Source organism: Macrobrachium nipponense, chromosome 9 (assembly GCF_015104395.2).
Source record: "Macrobrachium nipponense isolate FS-2020 chromosome 9, ASM1510439v2, whole genome shotgun sequence".
NCBI classification, from domain to species: Eukaryota; Metazoa; Arthropoda; class Malacostraca; order Decapoda; family Palaemonidae; genus Macrobrachium; species Macrobrachium nipponense.
The window spans coordinates 7,295,242-7,320,367 of NC_061110.1; the positions used below are offsets into that span (position 1 = coordinate 7,295,242).

The 25,126-nt window shown below is 42.4% G+C and overlaps 4 protein-coding genes across 4 annotated transcripts in view; all 4 read left to right on the forward strand.

The window, feature by feature from the left end:
- LOC135218601 (mucin-2-like) overlaps positions 1 to 12,066 on the forward strand; it is a 17,505-nt gene extending 5,439 nt beyond the window's left edge. Inside the window, exons 2-6 of the mRNA XM_064255029.1 lie at positions 6,781 to 6,908; positions 7,532 to 7,598; positions 8,587 to 8,949; positions 9,849 to 11,160; positions 11,307 to 12,066. Of these exons, the coding sequence (XP_064111099.1) occupies positions 6,816 to 6,908; positions 7,532 to 7,598; positions 8,587 to 8,949; positions 9,849 to 11,160; positions 11,307 to 12,066 (2,595 nt within the window). The 5' untranslated portion in view covers positions 6,781 to 6,815. The remainder of the gene's footprint in view (positions 1 to 6,780; positions 6,909 to 7,531; positions 7,599 to 8,586; positions 8,950 to 9,848; positions 11,161 to 11,306) is intronic.
- Positions 12,067 to 13,016: 950 nt separating this feature from the next.
- Positions 13,017 to 13,754, forward strand: LOC135218602 (basic salivary proline-rich protein 4-like). The gene has a single exon (XM_064255030.1). The coding sequence runs from the start codon at positions 13,017 to 13,019 to the stop codon at positions 13,752 to 13,754; it is 738 nt and encodes a 245-aa protein (XP_064111100.1).
- A 69-nt stretch (positions 13,755 to 13,823) lies between these two features.
- On the forward strand, positions 13,824 to 14,573 carry LOC135218603 (uncharacterized). The gene has a single exon (XM_064255032.1). The coding sequence runs from the start codon at positions 13,824 to 13,826 to the stop codon at positions 14,571 to 14,573; it is 750 nt and encodes a 249-aa protein (XP_064111102.1).
- Positions 14,574 to 19,956: 5,383 nt separating this feature from the next.
- LOC135218264 (mucin-17-like) lies at positions 19,957 to 24,463 on the forward strand. The gene is made up of 4 exons (XM_064254437.1): positions 19,957 to 20,937; positions 21,762 to 21,916; positions 23,267 to 23,377; positions 24,297 to 24,463. Exons 1-4 carry the CDS (start codon positions 20,223 to 20,225, stop codon positions 24,429 to 24,431), a joined length of 1,116 nt encoding a protein of 371 aa, XP_064110507.1. The 5' UTR covers positions 19,957 to 20,222; the 3' UTR covers positions 24,432 to 24,463.
- The last annotated feature ends 663 nt before the right edge of the window (positions 24,464 to 25,126 follow it).

Genomic DNA, 25,126 nt, shown 5'->3' on the forward strand with positions numbered 1-25,126 from the left:
CACGTAAGAAATCGAAACACTACCTCAAAACATTCTAACATGAAAGAAATGATTAACCACCATCCAAATGAGGCTGCATATATATATATATATATATATATATATATATAATATATATATATATATATATATATATAACGTATATAAGACTTAGAAAATGGATTTGCACAACTCATTAGGAGGGTATATTATCTCTGACTATACAACCCGTCTCGTAGCGGTGTTATGATTCGGGAAAAAGGGTTTTATTTCCGCTGGCCAAATGCGGCGTGGCAGCTGTTGTTGTTCCTAGAGCATTCAGTGTTACAGCTGTTGTCGACGTCTCGTTCCTATGACTTATTTAAGAGAGAACGCCACCAGGAGTGGCAACGTAATGTCCCTCCTCTTTCCTCGGGCTGGTTCGAAAGGAACGTGAAAAATTATGCCAAGAAGAAGAACAGTGAAGTAGAACACTGACAGATGGAGACTTTGATCCTAAAAGAACGAAGGTTATAGGACTCAGCAAAACATCAACTAATAGAGAATTACAAAAGGAAAATAGACACTAACAGACAGAAGGATTATTATCTTAAAAGAACGAAGGGTTTTAAGATTCAGCTACACATCAACTGATGGAGAATTACAAAAGAAAAATTAACACTAACAGATGGAAGGACTATGAAATCGTAAAAGAACGAAGGTTATAGGATTCAACAACATCAATTGATAGAGGATAACAAAAGGAAAATAAACTCTAACATATGGAAGGACTATGAAATCCTAAAAGAACGAAGTTTATAGGATTCAACAGCACATCAACTGATAGAGAATTACAAAAGGAAAATAAACACTAACCGATGGAAGGACTATGAAATCCTAAAAGAACGAAGGTTATAGGATTCAGCAAACCCGAGGCTGATAGACAACTACAAAAGGCAAAACTTAAGGCCGTTTGAGACAAAGATGCTCAACTGTTTCCAACCGCTTGCGTGTCGGAAGGCTCTCAGAAGACCGTACATTATCATAATGAATTCCTGGCGAGTCCTGACGCTACCAGCTTCTTAATAACGACGAATTTAAAATTCTGACGTACCGAGGTCGTAAATGTCATCCCCGTAAAATCAAGAATCACAGTTAAGTGAAGCCATTTGTCAAAAGCTTTTGGTTGCTCTAAGAAACCCGACAGACATCCCCATCTTAATAAACCAATATGGAGTTGATTAAGCGCCGCTCATTGCAAAAACAGCAGGTTGGTTATCGCTTTCCAAGCTGTTGAATTTAATAATAAGAAAGCCGAGTCCCTACTAACTGATGAAGGCTGCCAAGACCTAGAAACAGTTGCTTGCAGTTGACTGGTCTGTTTGGAAGACGCCAGCTGATTGGTCCGCTTCATAGTCCTCAGTCCTCACACCGTTGACTGTGGAACAGACTCCCAGAAGACCATAGTACCATTCTTCTTGCATTTTAATATTTTTTAATCTATTTATATATATATTCTTTTTTTTAATCTATTTATATATATTCTTCTTCCTAATGAGCACCATAATATTCTTTGGAGGCTTGAATTTCAAGTCAGTGGCTTCTATGGTGGGGTTGTTCCATATGAATAGGGGTTTATCTTTTCAATAATAATAATAATAATAAGTCGTTGGCAGCAACGGTATTCGTTCTCCTGACAGCGGCAGCTATTTCACTCCAAGTACGACAGTTAATTTACTAATGAGATCATCCTGATGGCGACTGTCTCGTAATTCCAGCAGACGGTCTTCAAAGCTGTCGTTAGTGACCAACTTGCAGCTGCCAGATGCTTCCATTTGCAATTTGTTGCTGAATTGCTGATTTTTCCCGTTGCCTTCCTTTGCAAAAGGACCTGCTGGCTCCTTTTTTTCGTTCATGGACTTCCAAAGGCAGCAATTTATTTCTTAAATCAACGACATAAAATTCCCCACCCCCCTTTCCAAAGTGACTACTAGCTCATTTTCATAGCTTCACTAATGCTAGGAATTAAGGTAGATTCAATAGTAACTCCTCAATCATTTCTAATAGGAACTGATGGACAGTTCAGGGTTCCCAATAACAAGAATTAATCCTGAAAGCTATTTAGGATTTCCCAATAACAAAGATCTATTGAGGATTTCCCAATAAAAAAATCATTACTGAAAATGATCAGGATTTCCCAATAAAAAAAATTATTCCGGACAGTAATTTAGGATTTCCCAATAAAAAAAATATTACTGACAACTGTTCATGATTTCCCAATAAAAAAAGTTATTCCAGACAGTTAGTTTGGATTCCCCTCACCCCACCCCACAAAAATATTACTGATAACTGTTCACAGTTCCCAATAAAAAAAATTTAAGAGTTATTTAGGATTTTCCAACAAATAAAATTATTCCTGATATCTATTCAGGATTTCCCAATAACAAAAATTATTCCAGACAGTTGTTTAGGATTTCCCGATAAAAAAATTTATCCCAGACAGTTATTTAGGATTTCCCAGTAAAAAAAATTATTCCTGACAACTATTCATGGTTTTCCAATAACAAAAATTATTCCTGACAACTATTCATGATTTCCAAATAATAAAAATTATTCCTAAAAACAGTTCATGATTTCCAAATAAAAGAAATTATTCCTGATAACTATTCAGGATTTCCAAATAAAAAAAATTATTCCTGACAACTTTTCAGGATTTTCCAATGAAAAAATATTATTACTAATAACTATTCAGGATTTCCAAATAAAAATTGTTCCTGACAACTACTCAGGATTTCCAAATGATAAAAATTATTTCTGCAAACTATTCAGGATTTCCAAATAAAAAGAATTATTTCTGATAACTACTCAGGATTTCCAAATAAAAATTATTCCTGACAACTATTCAGGATTTACAAATAACAAAAATTACTCCTGCAAACTATTCTGGATTTCCCAATATCAAAAGTAATTCCTGACGACAATTCAATATTTCCAAATAGCAAAAATCATTCCTGACATCTATCCATGGTATTTTTCTAGAGATCAGGAATCGGCAATTATACTGGAGAAATCTTTTTTAGTTTTGATTTGTAACAGAAAATGCAAAATCAAGTTTTGGTCTTTTAATTACTGGTAGAATTTAACTGCTCTTAAAAGCCGCCGATAAGGGCTGAAACTTTCTTTCAATAGCAAGAGTAACCTAGTAATAAATTGGTAGGTGGACAAGCAAGTGGAACTATCAACGGCGGGCTGTCTGCTGCAATAGCAACTGCTACTGGAAAGGCAGAATCTCGCCTCTTTTGCTCATCCCATTAAGTGAAATAAAAGGTCTATTCTTCGCAAGAAGAAAATTGGCGTTGCAATCAACAGCATCCAGCCAGCAACTTCAAGTAATCAACTCCCTATTCGTTCTAATTTTCAGTCTTCTAGACAAGATAGGGGACACTTGGGAAATCCTTAAAACAGAAGATCATTCATTGTCCAAACTGGCGAATGAAAAGGAAAAAGAAAAACAGCTCTCTTTGACTCATACGAAACTCGAGCTCTAAAACTAGTAGAATTTCTCCAATTCTCTCAAGGAGGAAATATTGAAACTGGACCCGAGTGACTTCTCACCAAATTCACTGACCAAAATGGCACCTGCCTTGCATTCACTAACATAAGACAGAACAATAATAGAGATTTATTATTATTATTATTATTATTATTATTATTATTATTATATTATTATTATTATTATTAAATTGTGTTGGGGTTTCTGTCAGTTATTATAATCCTCTTTGTTGTAAAGGTTGCATAGAACAGAAATAAATAATTAAAACCCTCTTATTATTTATTATTATTATTTTTTTTTTTTTTTTTTTTTTTTCTATTATTATTATTATTTTTTTTTTTTTTTTTTTTTTTTTTTTTTTTTTTTTTTTTTGCTCTATCACAGTCCTCCAATTCGACTGGGTGGTATTTATAGTGTGGGGTTCCGGGTTGCATCCTGCCTCCTTAGGAGTCCATCACTTTCTTACTATGTGTGCCGTTTCTAGGATGACACTCTTCTGCATGAGTTCTGGAGCTACTTCAGCCTCTAGTTTTTCTAGATTCCTTTTCAGGGATCTTGGGATCGTGCCTAGTGCTCCTATGATTATGGGTACGATTTCCACTGGCATATCCCATATCCTTCTTATTTCTATTTTCAGATCTTGATACTTATCCATTTTTTCCCTCTCTCTCTTCAACTCTGGTGTCCCATGGTATTGCGACATCAATGAGTGATACTTTCTTCTTGACTTTGTCAATCAACGTCACGTCTGGTCTGTTTTGCACGTATCACCCTATCCGTTCTGATACCATAGTCCCAGAGGATCTTTGCCTGATCGTTTTCTATCACTCCTTCAGGTTGGTGCTCGTACCACTTATTACTGCAAGGTAGCTGATGTTTCTTGCACAGGCTCCAGTGGAGGGCTTTTGCCACTGAATCATGCCTCTTTTTTGTACTGGTTCTGTGCAAGTGCCGGGCATTCACTTGCCTATGTGGTTTATGGTTTCATTTTTCGTATTGCACTTCCTACATATGGAGAGATGTTATTTCCGTCTATCATACTTTGAACATATCTGGTTCTTAGGGCCTGATCTTGTGCCGCTGTTATCATTCCTTCAGTTTCCTTCTTTAGCTCTCCCCTCTGTAGCCATTGCCAATTGTCATCGCGGGCTAGTTCTTTATCTGTCTCATGTATTGTCCGTGCATTGGTTTGTTGTGCCAGTCCTCTGTTCTTTCTGTCTTTCTCCTGTCTCTGTATATTTCTGGGTCTTCGTCTACTTTTATTAGTCCTTCTTCCCATGCACTCTTTAGCCACTCGTCTTCACTGGTTTTCAGATATTGCCCCAGTACTCTGTTTTCGATGTTGACGCAGTCCTCTATACTTAGTAGTCCTCTCCCTCCTTCCTTTCGTGTTATGTATAGTCTGTTCCGTATTTGCTCTTGGGTGTAGTGCTTTGTGTATTGTCATTTGTTTCCTGGTTTTCTGATCTATGCTGCGGAGTTCTGCCTTCGTCCATTCCACTATTCCTGCGCTGTATCTGATTACTGGCACTGCCCATGTGTTTATGGCTTTTATCATATTTCCGGCGTTGAGTTTTGACTTGAGTATCGCCTTGAGTCTCTGCATATATTCTTTCCTGATCGTGTCCTTCATCTCTTGGTGTTTTATATCTCCTCCTTCCATTATTCCCAGGTATTTGTATCCTGTCTCATCTATGTGTTTGATGTTGCTCCCATCTGGTAGCTTTATCCCCCCTTCAGCTCTCGTTACTTTGCCTTTTTGTATGTTGACTAAGGCGCATTTTTCTATTCCAAACTCCATCTGATGTCCCCAGATACAATCCTTACAGTCTGGATTAGGGTATCTATTTCCTTGATGCTCTTACCATACAGCTTGATGTCGTCCATGAACATTATTATTATTATTATTATTATTATTATTATTATTATTATTATTATTATTATTATTATTATTATTATTATTATTATTATTGTTGTTGTTGTTGTAAGGTTCTCTTGCAGTTAATATTTTCACATTACTTTCATATAACACAAATAAATAATCAAAACCTCTAATAATCATCACTGTAGCAACCCTATTCGCAAAAAGAGCAATAGTCATAGTTTCACTAAAAAATAATAAAATTACTTTCGAATAACTCTACGGAGATTTCACTTACATATTGGGAGGATACAACTGAAATTTATATATTTTCACCCTTTTTTCCTTTCATTATTCCCATATTATTATTATTATTATTATTATTATTATTATTATTATTATTATTATTATTATTATTACAAGGAAATAAAGAATTAATGTTTACTTTTTCTCATTCTTATTGATTATTTTGCCCATTATATTTCAATAAAAATCGACTACGTCTTTATAGTGGTTTCACCCCTGCAAACTGTTAGAGTAGTAATAAGTATGTATAAATGGTAAATATATGACAATACTTTACGTCTTGCGCCTTCAGCAAAAATGGAAATCACGTTAGAATATTCGCAACCAATAATAATAATAATAATAATAATGATAATAATAATAATAATATTAAATATGCATCAAGTTCCTGATCGCTTTTACAACTTGAAAAATGTTTAACAAATATTTGAATAATAATTTTAGCCTGTAATAATAATAATAATAATAATAATAATAATAATAATAATAATAATAATAATAATAATAAAATAATAATAATAATAATATCAAATATGCATCAAGTTCCTGAACGCTTTTACAACTTGAAAAATGTTTGTTTAACAAATATTTGAATATTACTTTAAACCTGTAATAATAATAATAATAATAATAATAATAATAATAATAATAATAATAATAATAATAATAATAATAATAATAATTCTATGGAGTCCACAGTATTAAAAAAAAAGTTAAGAGTTGTGTATAATTAAAAACACTTTGCAAAGCTTTCGAACCCTTCCCTGGGGTCATCTTCCAAAATCATATATATATTCTCGTGACAGAGAGTTTTTCCCAAATAATATTAATAAAAATAATAGTAAAAAAATTTTACAATACAAATAACAATAACAACATTAGTATTTTGTAGTTATTATGAATATATATTATATATATATATATATATATATATATATATATATATATATATATATATATATATATAGACATTATTAAAAAAAAATATATACACGAGTATCCCTTTCAGCAAACTAACTGCATCTTTCACCCATTCAACATTACCACTAATATATAATTATCCCTGAGCAAATACCTATTAGAACCACTACTCCAATTTCAGATACTGTTGAGGAAACAACACCAGGAATTTGCATCATGACTGACAGTCGACTGCCAAAGCCAACGCCGTCGTCAGGACCCAGTTTGACTGCAACCAGAATTGCAATTCTAATGCTACTGACTTTGCAAGTAAGAGAAGGAAGTCTGTCTAATTCCTGTCTGTCATACTGTCCGTTGTCTCTTCTTTCTGGCTGTACCTGTCAACTATCATACTATGTAGGTGCTCACAAGGTATATACCTAGGGTGCTCATGCTTAGTATAAAATGGTTTAGTGTGAATATTTGTCATTTTTCGAAAGGGCGTTTTTATGTACATTTAGGCAGTTTCTAGTTTTCAAGGAATTGACATATTTCCTTTATTTTGGGTATAGTTCGTCTTTGTAACTGTCATTGTCATTTTGTTGTCTTCCGTGCTTTATATATATATATATATATATATATATATATATATATATATATATATATTATATATATATATATATGTGTGTGTGTGTGTGTGTGTGTGTGTGTGTGTGTGTATGTGTGTGTGTGTGTGTAAAAGGAGCCCATAAAAACGCCAAAATATAGAAAGTACTAGATTTCAGAAACTGCTGTCTCTCTCTCCAAGGCTCTGAAATATGGTACGTATTTTCTATATTTTGGCGTTTTTATGTGCTCTTTTTATTAGATGGAATTCTTTTGTAACAGAACATTTTTACCAGTCTCATATATATATATATATATATATAAACTAACAACGTAATGTATTTCAGATCACTCGTGTGGCGCCGTCCTCGGACACCGTCTCAGTCACGCTAATGCCTTTCAGGAAATCAGCAGGTAATTAAAACAAAAAAATATCTCTATATCATCAGCAGAAGCGATTTTGGCAATGAAATCGTATTGACTGATGTTCAATATATTCGCAGTAAAATTCATTCGGCTTGATTATTTGCTATTCGCGTACGTGTGTTTATATTGACATTTGCAAAAGTATGGTATATCTCTTATCATTCACTTATTCGCTGTAAATGTAAAATAAGTGTTGAGGTTCTATGGAACCCCAACCACATTCCCAATTTTTTTTTTCTGCAAACCGGGGCATTTCCATTCTGTTTGTTCTTTGTATTGGCCATTCCTCCGTTTTCAATTCAAATCGTAGTTATATAGAAAAATAAAATAATAATAAAAAGTTCCTTTTGACACATACTGAAGTATATACACTAATACGTACCAAAAATTCATTGAAAGTCTTAATTATATAATTATGTTTTTTTTATAAATAAAAAGTTCCTCTTAAGATACGCTGAAGTGTATAGACTAATAAGTACCAAAAATTCAATTAAAATCATAATTATATAATTATATTCTTTTTATAAATGAAATGTTCCATTTAAAACACGCTGAAGTGTATATACTAATGCGTACCAAAATATATATTAAAATCACGATTAAATAATTATGTTTTTTATAAATAAAAAATTCCTTTTAAGACACGTTAAAGTGTATACACTAATACATACCAAAATTAGAGTAAAACTGTTGTTATATAATAATAAGTTCCTTTTGAGACACGCTGAAGTGTATACACTAATAAGTACCAAAAAATTAGATTAGAATCATTGTGATCTAATCCTATTTCCATATAAATAAATAAATAGGACCATTTAATACATACCAAAAAAAAAAAATTAGCCGTGGTGTAAACGGGAAAGAACTCACGACGGCTGGAAACCGATTTGCGTCGTTGTAAACAATCATTTTCATCCATTTTTCGGGAGTTTTATCACATGCCCACAATAATCAAAACACCTCTCCCCCTCAACAGATGAATCCCCACTGCGGAATTATCGTTCTGCAAATGTCAACAAAACCTCGGAACGTTCTTCTTCTTCTTCGTCCTGGCAAGAAGAAGAAAGGGAAGAAGAAAAAGAAATGGCCTTATCAGCAGCAGCAGCGACGCGCTGCGACCGTCTTCTGTCACTGCGCCACCAACACTACCAGCTCCTAACTACGTCTGCGCGACTGGCCGAGACCGAAGAGCTGCTCTCCCTAGGACCTGGGTACGCTTCGGTCTACGGAGCCGCCCTCGGGGCGTTCCAGAGGGCGAGACGGAGCTACGAAGCGGCCTGGGAGGCTGTGCAGAGAGATGCAGATGGATCTCCTTCCCTCTCCATGAACCAGTGCTTCGGTAAGATTCCCTATTTCGAAGTTTTGCTATTCGAGGTACACGGATTCATGTAAATAGTATACTTCTGTGGGTCTTTTTTAATATTAGTAAATAGTATACTTCTATGGGTCTTTTTTAATATTAAAGTATTAATATCTAACGTGAAACGCTTTTGATTTTCATCATGTCTTCGAGTGGAACTGCTGACTCTTATTTTCTCATTGGAAACTAGCAAACCCAGCTCTTACTTTTCACATTCTCTATGAAAACATACCAACCCAAATCCCACATTCTCTTTGAAATCCCTTGAACATAAATCAAACATTCTATTTGAAAATTTGTGAGCCCAAATCTTTCTTCCTCTGTGAAACCCCCAGGAACCTACATCATCTTAAAATTCTAAGAAGTCAAACCACTTACTTTTCAAAAACTACATACCAAGATTGCTTTGTTTCTGGTGCGATTTTTTCCTCTCTCTCTTTTAAAAATAACTTCTGGATTTGATCCCTGATTCCTTAAAGTATTCTGTATTCAAGAAATATTCTGTATTCAAGAGATGGCATTCCAATCTGGATTAACCGCCAGTTTATCTTTTCTCTTTGACTATTTTCTTTCATGTCTCATAAACGCATTCAAAGTGAATCTTTGGCAAAGTTAACACATAGTAGAGATTGCTTATCATCAGTGCAATAACATTCCAGTGCATTAGCCAGATCTAAAAAGCTCAAATATTAGTTTAGCTACTAACAATATCAGTGCTATTACATTCCAGTGCATTAGCCAGATCTAAAAAGCTCAAATATTAGTTTACCTATTAACTGTATCAGTGAGATTACATTCCAGTGCATTAGCCAGGTCTAAAAACCTCAAATATTAGTTTGTCTACTTCTCACATATCTCATTGCGTACATATTCTACAGCTGGTAGGCCATGCGTACCAGGGGTCTACGACCGCGGTTGCTACAACTGCCTGCCTGGGAGAGATGGGACTATTCCACAATCCTGCACTCACAGTTCATCGAGAAACGCTCTCATGAATCTTGTTGGGGAAAGTCATGTCGACAATGTCAAGTCTTTGAGGTCAATCGACTGCGTTGACGCAAGCCTCAGAACAAGACTTCAGGATATCCGCACTGAAATGGAATTCCTGAGTTTGCTAATGGATGAACTATGCGCCCCTACAGGAGTTGAGATGAATTCTGTCTACCAGAACATATATGACCAGTCTTATTCCCTAGAAAAAAGACTGCAAGATTTGAGGGGTTATATAAAGGCATTCAATAAGGATATCGTGGTGAATTGCGACATTACTAAAATGCAAATAAATAAACTTCAACTAATAAGTGCGTCCGGCATAGAAATAACCGTGAACGATGAAAATTTATGTCCAAAAACAGTTTTCCTTACAGCAACACCTCAAGAGATTGATAACCATATTTGCTGGTACATCAGCCCAGAAATACAATCAGTACCTCCAACAAAGCCATCAACAGTTTCAGAAATCAGCAAATCCAGTTCTTCACCTTTCTCAATAATATCAGAAAAATCAACAACAGAAACAAGTACAGAATCGGTGACATCATCACAAGAATTGTCAAGTGAATTGACAGGAACAAAACCAACCACCAGTAGTGTTTCAGAGGGAACCACAACAGAGGGAACCACTGTCTCTAAAACGACTTCTAACGAAACTATATCATCACAAGAATTCTCAAGTACTCAACCAACCACCGCCAGCATTTCAGAGGGAACCACTGTCTCCAGCACAACTTCCAATGACACTACACCAGAGCATCCAACCACTTCCAGCATTTCAGAGGGAACCACAGTCTCCGGCACGACTTCCAATGAAACTACATCAGAGCAACCAACCACCTCAAGCGTTTCAGAGGGAACCACAGTCTACGCCACAACTTCCAATGAAACTACATCAGAGCACTCAACCACCTCCAGCGTTTCAGAGGAAACCACTGGCTCCGGCACAACTTCCAATGAAACGACAACAGAGCACCCAACCACCTACAGCGTTTCAGAGGCAACCACTGTCTCCGGTACGACTTCCAATGAAACTACATCAAAGCACCCAACCACCTCCAGCGTTTCAGAGGGAACCACAGTCTCTGGCACGACTTCCAATGAAACTACATCAGAGCATCCAACCACCTCAAGCGTTCAGAAGGAACACCAAGTCCTACCGTTCACAACCGTTTCCAATGTAAAACACAATCAGAGGCACCCAACCACCTCAAAGCGTTTTCAGAAGGGAATCACTGTCCCGGCACGAACTTCCAATTGAAAACTACATTCAGAGCACCCAACCACCTCCAGGTTTCAGAGGGATCCCTGTCTCGGCACGACTTCCAATGAAACTACATCAGAGCACCCACCACCTCAAGCGTTTCAGAGGGAACCACTGTCTCCGGCACGACTTCCAATGAAACTACATCAGAGCACCCAACCACCTCCAGCGTTTCAGAGGGAACCACAGTCTCCGGCACGACTTCCAATGAAACTACATCAGAGCACCCAACCCCAAAAACACCTCAAGCGTTTCAGAAGGAACCACAGTCTCCGGCACGACTTCCAATGAAACTACATCAGAGCACCCAACCACCTCAAGCGTTTCAGAGGGAACCACTGTCTCCGGCACGACTTCCAATGAAACTACATCAGAGCACCCAACCACCTCAAGCGTTTCAGAGGGAACCACTGTCTTCCGGCACGACTTCCAGAAACTACATCAGAGCACCCAACACCTCAAGCGTTTCAGAGGGAACCACTGTCTCCGGCACGACTTCCAATGAAACTACATCAGAGCACCCAACCACCTCCAGCGTTTCAGAGGGAACCACTGTCTCCGGCACGACTTCCAATGAAACTACATCAGAGCCACCACAAGCCTTTCAGAGGGAACCCTGTCTAGGCACGGGACCACCAATGAAACTACTCAGAGGCCAACCCAACCCCCTCAACTGCCTCCCCACGACTTCCAATGACACTACTGCCACTACATCAGCAGATCACCCAACCACCTCAAGCGTTACAGAGGGAACCACTTTCTCCTCCGGGAACCACTGTCCCGGCACGACTTCCAATGAAACTGCATCAGAGGCACCCAACCACCTCAGCGTTTCATAGGGAACCACTGTCTCCGGCACGACTTTCCAATGAAACTACATCAGAGCACCCAACCACCTCCAGCGTTTTTCAGAGGAACCCATGTCTCCGCACGACTTCCAATGAAAACTACCCCCTCGAGCACCCAACCACCTCAAAGCGTTTCAGAGGGAATCACTGTCTCCGGCACGACTTCCAATTCAAAAACTACATCCGAGCACCGCCCAACCACCTCAAGCAAGTTTCAGAAGGAACCGGGACAGTCTCCGGCACGACTTCCAATGAAACTACATTAGAGCACTCAACCACCTCAAGCGTTTCAGAGGGCAACCACTGTCTCCTTGGCACGACTTCCAATGGAACGACAAAATACATCAGAGCACCCAACCACCTCAAGCGTTTCAGAAGAACCACAGTCTCCGGCATTGACTTCCAATGAAACTACATCAGAGCACCCAACCACCTCAAGCGTTTCAGAAAGGAACCACTCTCTCTGGAACGACTTCCAATGAACTACATCAGAGCACCTAACACGCTCCAGCGTTTCAGAGGGAACCACTGTCTCCCGGCACGACTTCCAATGAACAAACTACATCAGAGCACTCCCAACCACCTCAAGCGTTGTCAGAGGGAAAACCACTGTCTCCAAGGCAATGACTTCCAATGAAACTACATCAGAGCACCCAACCACCATCAAGCGTTTCAGAAGGAACCACTCTCTCTGGAACGACTTCCAATGAAACTACATCAGAGCACCCTTAACCACTCAAGCGTCTTTCAGAAGGTAACCACACGTCTCCGGCACGACTTCCAATGAAACTACATCAGAGCAACCCAGGCCACCTCAAGCGTTTTCAGAAGAAGGAAGCCACTCCTCTCTGGAACGACTTCCAATGAAACTACATCAGAGCACCTAAGGCCACCACTCCACGTTTCAGAGGGAACCACTGTCTCCAGGGGCACGACTTCCAATGAAACTACATTCAGAGCACCCAACCACCTCAAGCGTTCAGAGAAACCACAGTCTCCCAGCACGCACGAATTCCAATGAAAACTACAATCAGAGCACCCAACCACCTCCAGCATTTCAGAGGGAACTACAGTCTCCGGCACGACTTCCAATGAAACTACATCAGAGCACCCAACCACCTCCAGCATTTTCAGAGTGGGCACCACAGTCTCCCCCGGCACGACTTCCAATGAAACTACATCAGAGCAACCCAACCACCTTCAGCGTTTCAGAGGGAACCACTGTCTCCGCACGACTTCCAATGAAACTACATCAGAGCCACCCAACCACCTCAAGCGTTTCAGAGGAACAAACAGTCTCCGGCCACCGACTTCCAATGAAACTACACCAGAGCACCCAACCACCTCCAGCGTTTCAGAGGGAACCACAGTCTCCGGCACGACTTCCAATGAAACTACACCAGAGCACCCAACCACCTCCAGCGTTTCAGAGGGAACCACAGTCTCCGGCACGACTTCCAATGAAACTACATCAGAGCACCCAACCACCTCCAGCGTTTCAGAGGGAACCACAGTCTCCGCCACGACTTCCAATGAAACGACATCAGAGCACCCAACCACCTCCAGCGTTTCAGAGGGAACCACAGTCTCCGGCACGACTTCCAATGAAACGACATCAGAGCACCCAACCACCTCCAGCGTTTCAGAGGGAACCACAGTCTCCGGCACGACTTCCATGAAAACTACATCAGAGCACCAACCACCTCCAGCGTTTCAGAGGGGCACCACAGTCTCTGGCATGACTTCCAATGTTTAAACTACACCAGAGCAACCCAACCACCTCCAGCGTTTCAGAGGGAACCACAGTCTCCGGCACGACTTCCAATGAAACGACATCAGAGCACCCAACCACCTCCAGCGTTTCAGAGGGAACCACAGTCTCCGGCACGACTTCCAATGAAACGACATCAGAGCACAACCCACCTCAAACACCTATAGCGTTTCAGAGGGAACCACAGTCTCTGGCACGACTTCCAATGAAACTACACCAGAGCACCCAACCACCTCCAGCGTTTCAGAGGGAACCACAGTCTCCGGCACGACTTCCAATGAAACTACATCAGAGCACCCAACCACCTCCAGCGTTTCAGAGGGAACCACAGTCTCTGCCACGACTTCCAATGAAACGACATCAGAGCACCCAACCACCTCCAGCGTTTCAGAGGGAACCACAGTCTCTGGCACGACTTCCAATGAAACTACATCAGAGCACCCAACCACCTCCAGCGTTTCAGAGGGAACCACAGTCTCCGCCACGACTTCCAATGAAACTACATCAGAGCACCCAACCACCTCCAGCGTTTCAGAGGGAACCACAGTCTCTGGCACGACTTCCAATGAAACTACACCAGAGCACCCAACCACCTCCAGCGTTTCAGAGGGAACCACAGTCTCTGGCACGACTTCCAATGAAACTACATCAGAGAACCCAACCCAACCACCTCAAGCGGGTTTCAGAGGGAAACCACAGGTCTCTGTGGCAACGACTATTCCAATGAAACCTACAAATCAGAGCACCCCGAACCACCTCCAGCACTTTCAGAGGGAACCACAGTTCTCCGGGCACACGACTTCCAATTGAAACTAAATCATCGAGCACTTCCCAAACAACCATCCTCAAAGCGTTTCAGGAGGGAACCACAGTTCTCCTGGCAACGACTTCCAATGAACTAAACTAACATTCCGAGCACCCCAACCAACCTCAAGCGTTTCAGAAGGAACCACAGTTCGCCGGCACGACATTCCAATGAAAACGACAACAGAAGCACCCAACCACCTACAAGCGTTTTTTCAGAGGCAAACCACTGGTCTCCTTCCGGGCACGGACCTTCCAATGAAACTACATCAAGACAACCAACCACCGCAAGCCGTTTTCAGAAGGAACCACCACATTCTCCGGCACGACTTCCAATGAAAACTACATCGAGGCAAAAGCAACCCAACCACCTCAAGCGTTTCAGATGGGAACCACAGTCCTCTGGCATGACTTCCAATGAAAACTACACCAGAGCCCCAGCCAACCACCTCCAGCGTAATCAGAGGGAAACCAGCTGTACTTCACCGGCAAACGGGACTTTACCGAATGACAAACTACATCAGAGCAACCAACCAAACCCCGTCCAGCGTTTTCAGAGGGTAAACCACAATCTTACGCCTACCAACCTTCCAATGAACTTCATCAGAAGCACCCAACCACCTCCAAGCGTAATTTCAGAGGGAACCACTAGTCTCCGGCATGACTTCCAATTGAACAACTAACATCAGAGTCACACCCAACCACCTCCCATGCGTTTCAGATGGGAACCACTGTTCCTCTGGCACGACTTCCAATGAAACTACATCAGAGCACCCAACCCACCTCAAGCATTTCAGAGGGAAACTCACAGTCTCTGGCACGACTTACCAATGAAACTACACCAGAGCAACCCAACCACCTTCCAGCGTTTCAGAGGAAACCACATGTCTCCGGCACGACTTTCCAACTGAAACGACAACAGAGCACCCAACCACCTACAGCGTTTCAGAGGGAACCACAGTCTCCGGCACGACTTCCAATGAAACTACATCAGAGCAACTCCCAACCACCTACAAAACACCCATCCAGCGTTTCAGAGGGAACCCACCAGTCCTCTGGCAACGAACTTTCCAATTTTGAAAACTACACTAGAGCCACCCAAACCACCTCCCCAGCGTTTCAGAGGGAAACCATTGCTCCGGCAGGCCGGACTTCCCAATGAAACCTACATCAAGAGCACCCAAACCACCTCCCACGTTTTCAGAGGGAAACCACCCAGTCTATATGCCACAAAACTTCCAATGAAACTACATCGGTAAGCCACCCAACCAACCTCCCAGCGTTTCAGGAGGGAAACAAACCACTGGTCTCTCTCTGGCACAACTTCCAATGAAAACTACATCAGAGCACCCGAACCAACCTCCAAGCGTTTCGTTAGAGGGAACCACAGTTCTACGGCCACAACTTCCAATGAAACTACAATCAGAGCACCCAACCACCTCAAGCTTTTCAGAGGGAACCACAGTCTCTGGCATGACCTTCCAATGAAAAACTACATCAGAGCAAACTCAACCACCTCAAGCGTTTCGAGGGAAACCACTGTCTCCAGCACGGACTTCCAATGAAAACTACATCGAGCACCCAACCACCAGCGTTTCAGAGGGAACCACAGTCTCCGCCACAACTTCCAATGAAACTACACTAGAGCACCCAACCACCTCCCCCAGCGTTTCAGAGGGCCACCACAGTCTCCAGGGCACGACTTCCAATGAGACTACGGCAGAGCCACGACCACCGCCAGCGTTTCGGAGGGCACCACCGTCTCCGGCACGACTCTCACCCACCTCCAGCGTTTCAGAGGGCACCACAGTCTCAGGCACGACTTCCAATGAGACTACGGCAGAGCCCACGACCACCGCCAGTGTTTCGGAGGGCACCACCATCTCCGGCACGACTTCCAATGATACCACGGCAGAGCCCGAGACCACCGCCAGCATTTCAGAGGGCGCCACAGTCTCCGGCACGACTTCCAATGAGACTACGGCATGGCCCGAGACCACCGCCAGCGTTTCGGAGGGCACCACCGTCTCCGGCCCAACTTCCAATGAGACTACATCCTGCCCGAGACCACCGCCCAAGCGGTTTTCGGAGGGGGGCACCACTAGTCTCTGGCACGACTGCAATAATGAGACCTACAGCAGGGCCCGAGACCACCGCCAGCGTTTCGGAGGGCACCACAGTCTCCGGACCCGACTTCCAATGAGACTACGGCAGGGCACGACCACCCGCCAGCGTTTCGGAGGCACCACCGTCTCCGGACGCGATTTCCAATGAGACTACGGCACAGCCCGAACCACCGCAGCGTTTCGTAGGCACCACCGTCTTCCGGCACGACTTCCAATGAGGTACGGCAGAAGCCCCACGACTCACAGCCAGCGTTTCGAGGGCACCACCGTCTCCGGCCCGACTTCCAATGAGACTACGCATAGACACGGACCACAGCCAGCGTTTCGTAGGCACCACCGTCTCCGTCCCCGACTTTCCAATGAGACTACGGCAGAGCCGATGACCACCGCCAGCGTTTCGGAGGGGCACCACCTTCTCCCTGCCCTCGACTTCCAATGAGACTTCCCCCCGTGCCCCCAAAAGAGAAAAAAGCCCGAGACCACTGCCAGCATTTCGGAGGGCACCCCGTCTCCGGCCCGTTTCCAATGAGACTACGGCACAGCCCGGACCACCGCCACAGCGTTTCGGAGGGCGACCACCGTCTCCGGCACGCTTCCCCATGAGACTATACGGCCGAGCCTACGACCACAGCCAGCGTTTCGGAGGGCACCACCGTCTCCGGCCCACTGTCCAATGAGAACTACGCAGAGACCGGACCACTAAGCTAGCGTTTGCGGAGGGCAGACCACCGTCTCCGGCCCGACTTCCAATGAGAGTATACGGCAGAGCCCCGAGACCACCGGCCAGCGTTTTTGGAGGGCACCACCGTCTCCGGCCCGATTCCAATGAGACTTCGGCAGAGCCCGAGGACCACCGCCAGCGTTTCGGAGGGTCCACCACCGTCTCCGGGTCCCGACTTCCAATGAGACTATAACGGCAGAGCCCGAGACCACCGCCAGCGTTTCGCGGAGGGCAACCCACCGTCCTCCGGCCCGACTTCCAATGAGACTACGGCAGAGCCCGAGCCACCACGCCAGCGTTTCGGATAGGGCACCACCGTCTCGGCCCGACTTCCAATGAGACTACGGCAGAGCCCGAGACCACCGCTACCAAGCGTTTCGGAGGGCCACCACCGTCTCCGGCACGACTTCCAATTGAGACTACGGCTAGGAGCCCGAGAACCACCGCCAGCAATACGGCAGAGCCCGAGACCACCGCCAGCGTTTCGGAGGGCACCACCGTCTCCGGCACGACTTCCAATGAGACTACGGCAGAGCCCACGACCACCGCCAGCGTTTCGGAGGGCACCACCGTCTCCGGCACGACTTCCAATGAGACTACGGCAGAGCCCGAGACCACCGCCAGCGTTTCGGAGGGCACCACAGTCTCCGGCACGACTTCCAATGAAACATCCACAGTCTCCGGCACGACTTCCAATGAGACTACGGCAGAGCCCGAGACCACCGCCAGCGTTTCGGAGGGCACCACCGTCTCCGGCACGACTTCCAATGAGACTACGGCAGAGCCCGAGACCACCGCCAGCGTTTCGGAGGGCACCACCGTCTCCGGCACGACTTCCAATGAGACTACGGCAGAGCCCGAGACCACCGCAGCGTTTCGGAGGGCACCACCGTCATCCGGCACGACTTCCAATGAGACTACGGCAGAGCCCGAGACCACCGCCAGCGTTTCGGAGGGCACCACAGTCTCCGGCACGACTTCCAATGAAACTACCACAGTCTCCGGCACGACTTCCAATGAGACTACGGCAGAGCCCGAGACCACCGCCAGCGTTTCGGAGGGCACCACAGTCTCCGGCACGACTTCCAATGAGACTACGGCAGAGCCCGAGACCACCGCCAGCGTTTCGGAGGGCACCACCGTCTCCGGCACGACTTCCAATGAGACTACGGCAGAGCCCGAGACCACCGCCAGCGTTTCGGAGGGCACCACCGTCCCCGGCACGACTTCCAATGAGACTACGGCAGAGCCCGAGACCACCGCCAGCGTTTCGGAGGGCACCACCGTCTCCGGCACGACTTCCAATGAGACTACGGCAGAGCCCGAGACCACCGCCAGCGTTTCGGAGGGCACCACCGTCTCCGGCACGACTTCCAATGAGGACTACGGCAGAGCCCGAAAAACCACCGCCAGCGTTTCGGAGGGCACCACGTCTCCGGCACGACTTCCAATGAGACTACGGCAGAGCCCGAGACCACCGCCAGCGTTTCGGAGGGCACCACAGTCTCTGGCACGACTTCCAATGAGACTACGGCAGAGCCCGAGACCACCGCCAGCGTTTCGGAGGGCACCACAGTCTCCGGCACGACTTCCAATGAAACTACCACAGTCTCCGGCACGACTTCCAATGAGACTACGGCAGAGCCCGAGACCACCGCCAGCGTTTCGGAGGGCACCACAGCCTCCGGCACGACTTCCAATGAGACTACTGGCAGAGCCCGCGACCACCGCCAGCGTTTCGGAGGGCACCACCGTCTCCGGCAACGACTTCCAATGAAACATCCACCGTCTCTGGCACGATTTCCAAGAGAACTACGGCAGAGCCCGAGACCACCGCCAGCGTTCGGAGGGCACCACATGTCTCCGGCACGACTTCCAATGAAACTACCACAGTCCTTCGGCACGACTTCCAATGAGACACTACGGACCAGCGTTTCGAAGGGCACCACAGTCTCTGGCACGACTTCCAATGAAAACTACACAGTCCTCCGGCAACGACTTCCAATGAGACTATAGCGGCAGAGCCCGAGATCCACCGCCAGCGTTTTCGGAGGGCACCACAGTCTCCTGGCACGACTTCCAATGAGACTACGGCAGAGCCCGAGACCACCGCCAGCGTTTCGGAGGGCACCACAGTCTCCGGCACGACTTCCAATGAGACTACGGCCGAGCCCGAGACCACCGCCAGCGTTTCGGAGGGCACCACAGTCTCTGGCACGACTTCCAATGAGACTACGGCAGAGCCCGAGACCATCGCCAGCGTTTCGGAGGGCACCACAGTCTCTGGCACGACTTCCAATGAGACTACGGCAGAGCCCACAACCACCGCTAGCGCTTCGGAGGGCACGACAGTCTACGGCACGACTTCCAATGAAACTGAGCCCACGACCACCGCCAGCGTCTCAGAGGGAACCACAGTCTCCGGCACGACTTCCAATGAAAAACTAAGCCCACCCCGACTGCCGCCAGCGTCTCAGAGGGAACCACAGTCTCCGGCACGACTTCCAATGAAACTGAGCCCACGACCACCGCCAGCGTCTCAGAGGGAACCACAGTCTCCGGCACGACTTCCAATGAAACTGAGCCCACGACCACCGCCAGCGTCTCAGAGGGAACCACAGTCTCCGGCACAACTTCCAATGAAACTACTTCAGAACAGGCAAGTGAATCTACAGGAACACACCCAACCAATGTAAGTGTTTCAGAGGGAACCACATTCTCCAAAATGCCTTCTAATGAAACTACAACGAAGGAAGAATTGCAAAGTGGATTATCTACGACATCCTCGGCAAATGTGAGTCATTTTTTAGAGTCAACTTTGCCTCCTACAACATTTAATGAAACTATTTCAACTAACGAAAGCACATCCACACAAGAAATGACAACTGGAACTGAACTACCAAAGGTCACAGAAAACGAACCTCCCTTCCCAGTATTCCCTGTCAATAATACAACTGTCTCAGAGACTTCGTCAACTGCTGCTACCTCGCCAGAGACCACTAAATCTTCAGAGGAATGGACAAGACCACCCACTTCTGTAAGTCCTCCAGAAGTATCTTCAACTCTAATAACCTCCAATACAACACAGGGCGTAGAATCACCTACAACTGCGTCACTTGGAACAACCACTGTGAGCACAAATTGCACAGAGTTGTCAGAGAAGGAAAAGGAAGCCTTGACACAACTTCATCTGAATATGTCATCGATTCTAGCAAAAATAAAGGACATGCAGACAGAAATTGAGAAGTGCATGCACAATGCGACCTCCATTCAACGCGTTTTAGAGCTGTCTTCAATCCTCCAAAATTTGATTTCAAAGTATCAGGAGATACTCAAGAGCCTCGAGGCATATCAGAATCCTAAAGACCGATATCGAGGGATGAATTTCATTCGGTCAGCCTTGAAGATCGAACTGAGGAACGGAACTCCTAATCCGAGAAGTAGGTGGAGCTTCCTGGTTTTACATTTAAGGGTATCGATTATTTTATCATGGTTATACAAAGTAATACTTCTAGTAAATACCGAACTATTTTCATCTTTTATTAAAGAACTTATATTTATTTATAGTTTTCAAAGACGTCAGATTTCACCCTAATTCCCTAATTTCAGTGATCTCCCATCCCAGCCTGTTGAAGATATCAAAATGTTGAATGAGACTTAATACTGTTCTGAAACGTTAAATTCCTGGTTTCAGAATATGTATTCAAATGAGTGTCCTGCACATCACAGCAGTGAGACAGATTAAGAAAAAGTAAAAGCTCAATAAACAAAATAAATTTAATGACCAATGAAAAATAATGAAATCCATTTACTTATAAAGAAATTAGTGAAAAATTGCTTACAAGTTGTAACTTTGGGTTCGATACTGGCTATAAAGATGTAAGGGCAATTTGAATTAGTAAATAAACAATAAAAGTGAGGTTGTGCTCTCTCTCTCTCTCTCTCCACATCTCACTCAATAGGCCACTATTTCAATTCTATCCCAAACAATAGGTCATCAAGGCTACAGTCTTGTCCAATCTCACATTGCACATTGCAAATATAGTTTAGAAATGTCATTACAGGTTCTATTTTTTGTACGACTTACCATAGTATTACTTGGCTTTTCTACTCGATGTATTGAATTTTGACACAGGCTATCTAGTAGATTGCACCAAGAATAAAATAAATAAATAAAAAAAAAAGGCAAAACCATGAAAATTTCTTCCGAAAAAAAAGGAATTTTTCATTCACAAGACACTTAAGAAGTGCTACTCTCCTTCAGGTCAATGCACAGACGAGAAGACCCCTATCAGCCTCCTGAGGTCCATCACAGACTTGCGTGACCTGCTCACAAAACTCAAGAATGTCCCTGAGGACGAAGACATGCAGAATCAAGTCATCTGTGCCACCAAGAGAATTGCAAACGTCTTGACAACGGTGCAGTTTGTTCCCCCACTCATTGATGTATTATTATTATTATTATTATTATTTATTATTATTATTATTATTATTATTATTATTATTATTATTACCGTGTATAACGTGTTTACTTATAAGTATTTACATTTTATTTTACTCAACAATTATAAGTAAACACGTTATACACAATAATTTTATGAGTTTCTTTTTCAATCTTCAGAAGAAAACTGAAAGAGTTTTTTTGGTTCATTATTATTATTATTATTATTATTATTATTATTATTATTATTATTATTATTATTATTATTATATTATTATTATTATTCAGAAGATGAAACCTCTTCATATAGAACAGGCCCATATGAATAGGGTCATCTTCTGAATAATAATAATAATAATAATAATTTCTTTGTAAGCTTGAACTTCAAGTCACTGGCCCCTGTGATGGGCTTGTTCCATATGAATAAGGTTCATCTTATGAATGTAATAATAATAATAATAATAATAATAATAATAATAATAATAATAATAATAATAATAATAATAATTCTTTGTAACTTGAACTTCAAGTCACTGGCCCCTGTGGTGGGCTTGTTCCATATGAATAAGGTTCATCTTATGCAATAATAATAAATAATAATAATTTAAATAATAATCATATTGAAATAATAATTTATAATATAATAATACTTAATTAATTAATAATAATAATAATATATAATAATAATAATCATAAGTTAATTAAATAATAATAATTAATTAATAATAACAATAAAATAATAATAAAATAATAATTAATACTAATAATAATAATAATAATAATAATAATAATAATAGAATAGTAAGAAAAGTGATGGACTCCTAAGGAGGCAGGATGCAACCTGGAACCCAACACTATAAATACCACCCAGTCGAATTAGAGTTTGTAAGCTTGAACTTCAAGTCACTGTCTCCTGTGGTGGACTTGCTCCATATGAATAGGGTTCATCTTATGAATAATAATAATAATATAATAATAATAATAATAATAATAATAATAATAATAATAATAATAATAGTGTAGTAAGAAAAGGTGATGGACTCCTAAGGAGGCAGGATGCAACCCGGAACCCAACACTATAAATACCACCCAGTCGAATTAGAGGACTGTGATAGATAAAAAAAAAAAAAAAAAAAAAAAAAAAAAAAAAATAATAATATAATAATAATAATAATAATAATAATAATAATAATAATAATAATAATAATAATAATTTCTTTGTAAGTTTGAACTTCAAGTCACTGGCCCCTGTGGTGGAATTGCTCCATGTGAATAGGTTTCATCTTCTGAATAATAATAATAATAATAAGTTCTGTCGTTTCCTTTAGATCGCAAAGACTGGCGATACGCCAACGGAGAAGGACTCCTCAAAAACGGTCAAGCTCCTGAAGGAGATCGAGCAGTTCGCCCTCAGGAGCGTCGAGACTGCTGCTACACAGGTGAGTGACACGGCAGGATCTGTGTGTGTGTGTGTGTGTGTGTGTGTCTTTTCTCTCTCTCTCCCTCTTGTTTCCTTGTATATCTAAAGGAATCTGGTAATTTTCTATTTTATTTGCTCTCTCTCTCTCTCTCTCTCTCTCTCTCTCTCACTCTCTCTCTCTCTCTCTCGTTTCTTTGTAATTTCTAAATCTATAGGAATCTGGTAAATTCAAATTTCCTTTGCTCTCTCTCTCTCTCTCTCTCTCTCTCTCTCTCTCTCTCTCTCTCTCTCATCCCAGTCCATCCAAGATTGGAGGATGCAAAATATACCGGAAGATGTACTAGCAACTCTCTGATAGACATTAGAGGTGCCTCACACTGAGGGACCTGGGGCAACCCGAACAAGATGTAAGGTCTGTAAGGTCTCTCCCTCCTCTTTCCTCTTTTCTCTCTCTGTGTCCTTTTCTCTCCCTCTCTCTCTTGTTTCCTTGTATATCTATAGGAATCTGGTAATTTTTTATCTCTTTCCTCTTTTCTCTCTCTCTCTCTCTCTCTCTCTCTCTCTCTCTCTCTCTCTCTCTCTCTCTTGTATGTATCTATAGGAATCTGGTACGTTCTTATTTTATTTGCTCTCTCTCTCTCTCTCTCTCTCTCTCTCTCTCTCTCTCTCTTTATATACGTATATATCCTTTTGTCCTTCTCTGTCTGTCTGTCTGTCTCTCTCTGTCTCTCTCTCTCTCTCTCTCTGTCTCTTGAGAATCTGTAGGGATTTGCTCATTTTGCACGTTGATTTATGTAAAATACGATTCGCGGATTTACCGAAACTCTTCGTAAGAAATACTTACGAAAAGAAACGAAAGGTTATTAGAAACAATAATTAAAAAGGACGATAGCCTCAGCAAAAACACGAGGGTACTGAGTCGTAAGTTTCCTTTGCAGAGAGAGTCGGCCAACAGAGTCAAAGAGGAGGAGCTTCGAAAACAACTGGTGGTCCTCAACAGCGAGAAGAAGGAATTGCAAGACGAGATCGACGAAGTCGAGGCCAGTTTGAGGCAAGATGAAGAACCGCGTTAAATGATGTCTTAGTACATATATATAATTTTCATATACCAGTATATGTATATGTATGTAATGTCATATTGCCTATATATGAATATATATATATATCTATATAATATATTATATATATAATTACATATAGGATATACATTATGTATTATGAATTTATATATATATATATATATATATATATATATATATATATATATATATATATATCAATTCAATGTTCACATGTTTATCTGCTTATTTTTTATCATTTATCACCTCTCCTTCACACAAACATACATATATACATACACACACAACACACACACACACACACACACACACACACACACACACATATATATATATATATATATATATATATATATATATATATATATATATATATATATATATTTAGTTATTTATGCATCAAAAGCATGTAATTTCTTTGCCATTTGTTATCTAGCACTTGTTCAAGGATTTTAAAAGTTTGTACAATTATTTTATATGTTGACCCCTTGGGTCACTTATGACCCCCCAGGGTCACTCACTTGCGGCATTTTTTTTTCTTTTTTGTTTATGTATTTCCTATTACCTTCTGTTATTGCTTTAAATGAACACTACTATATTCTTTGGAACCTTGAATTTCTAGTCAATGGCCCCTGTGGTGGTGGACTTGTTCCATATGAACAGGATTCATCTCCTGAATAATAATAATA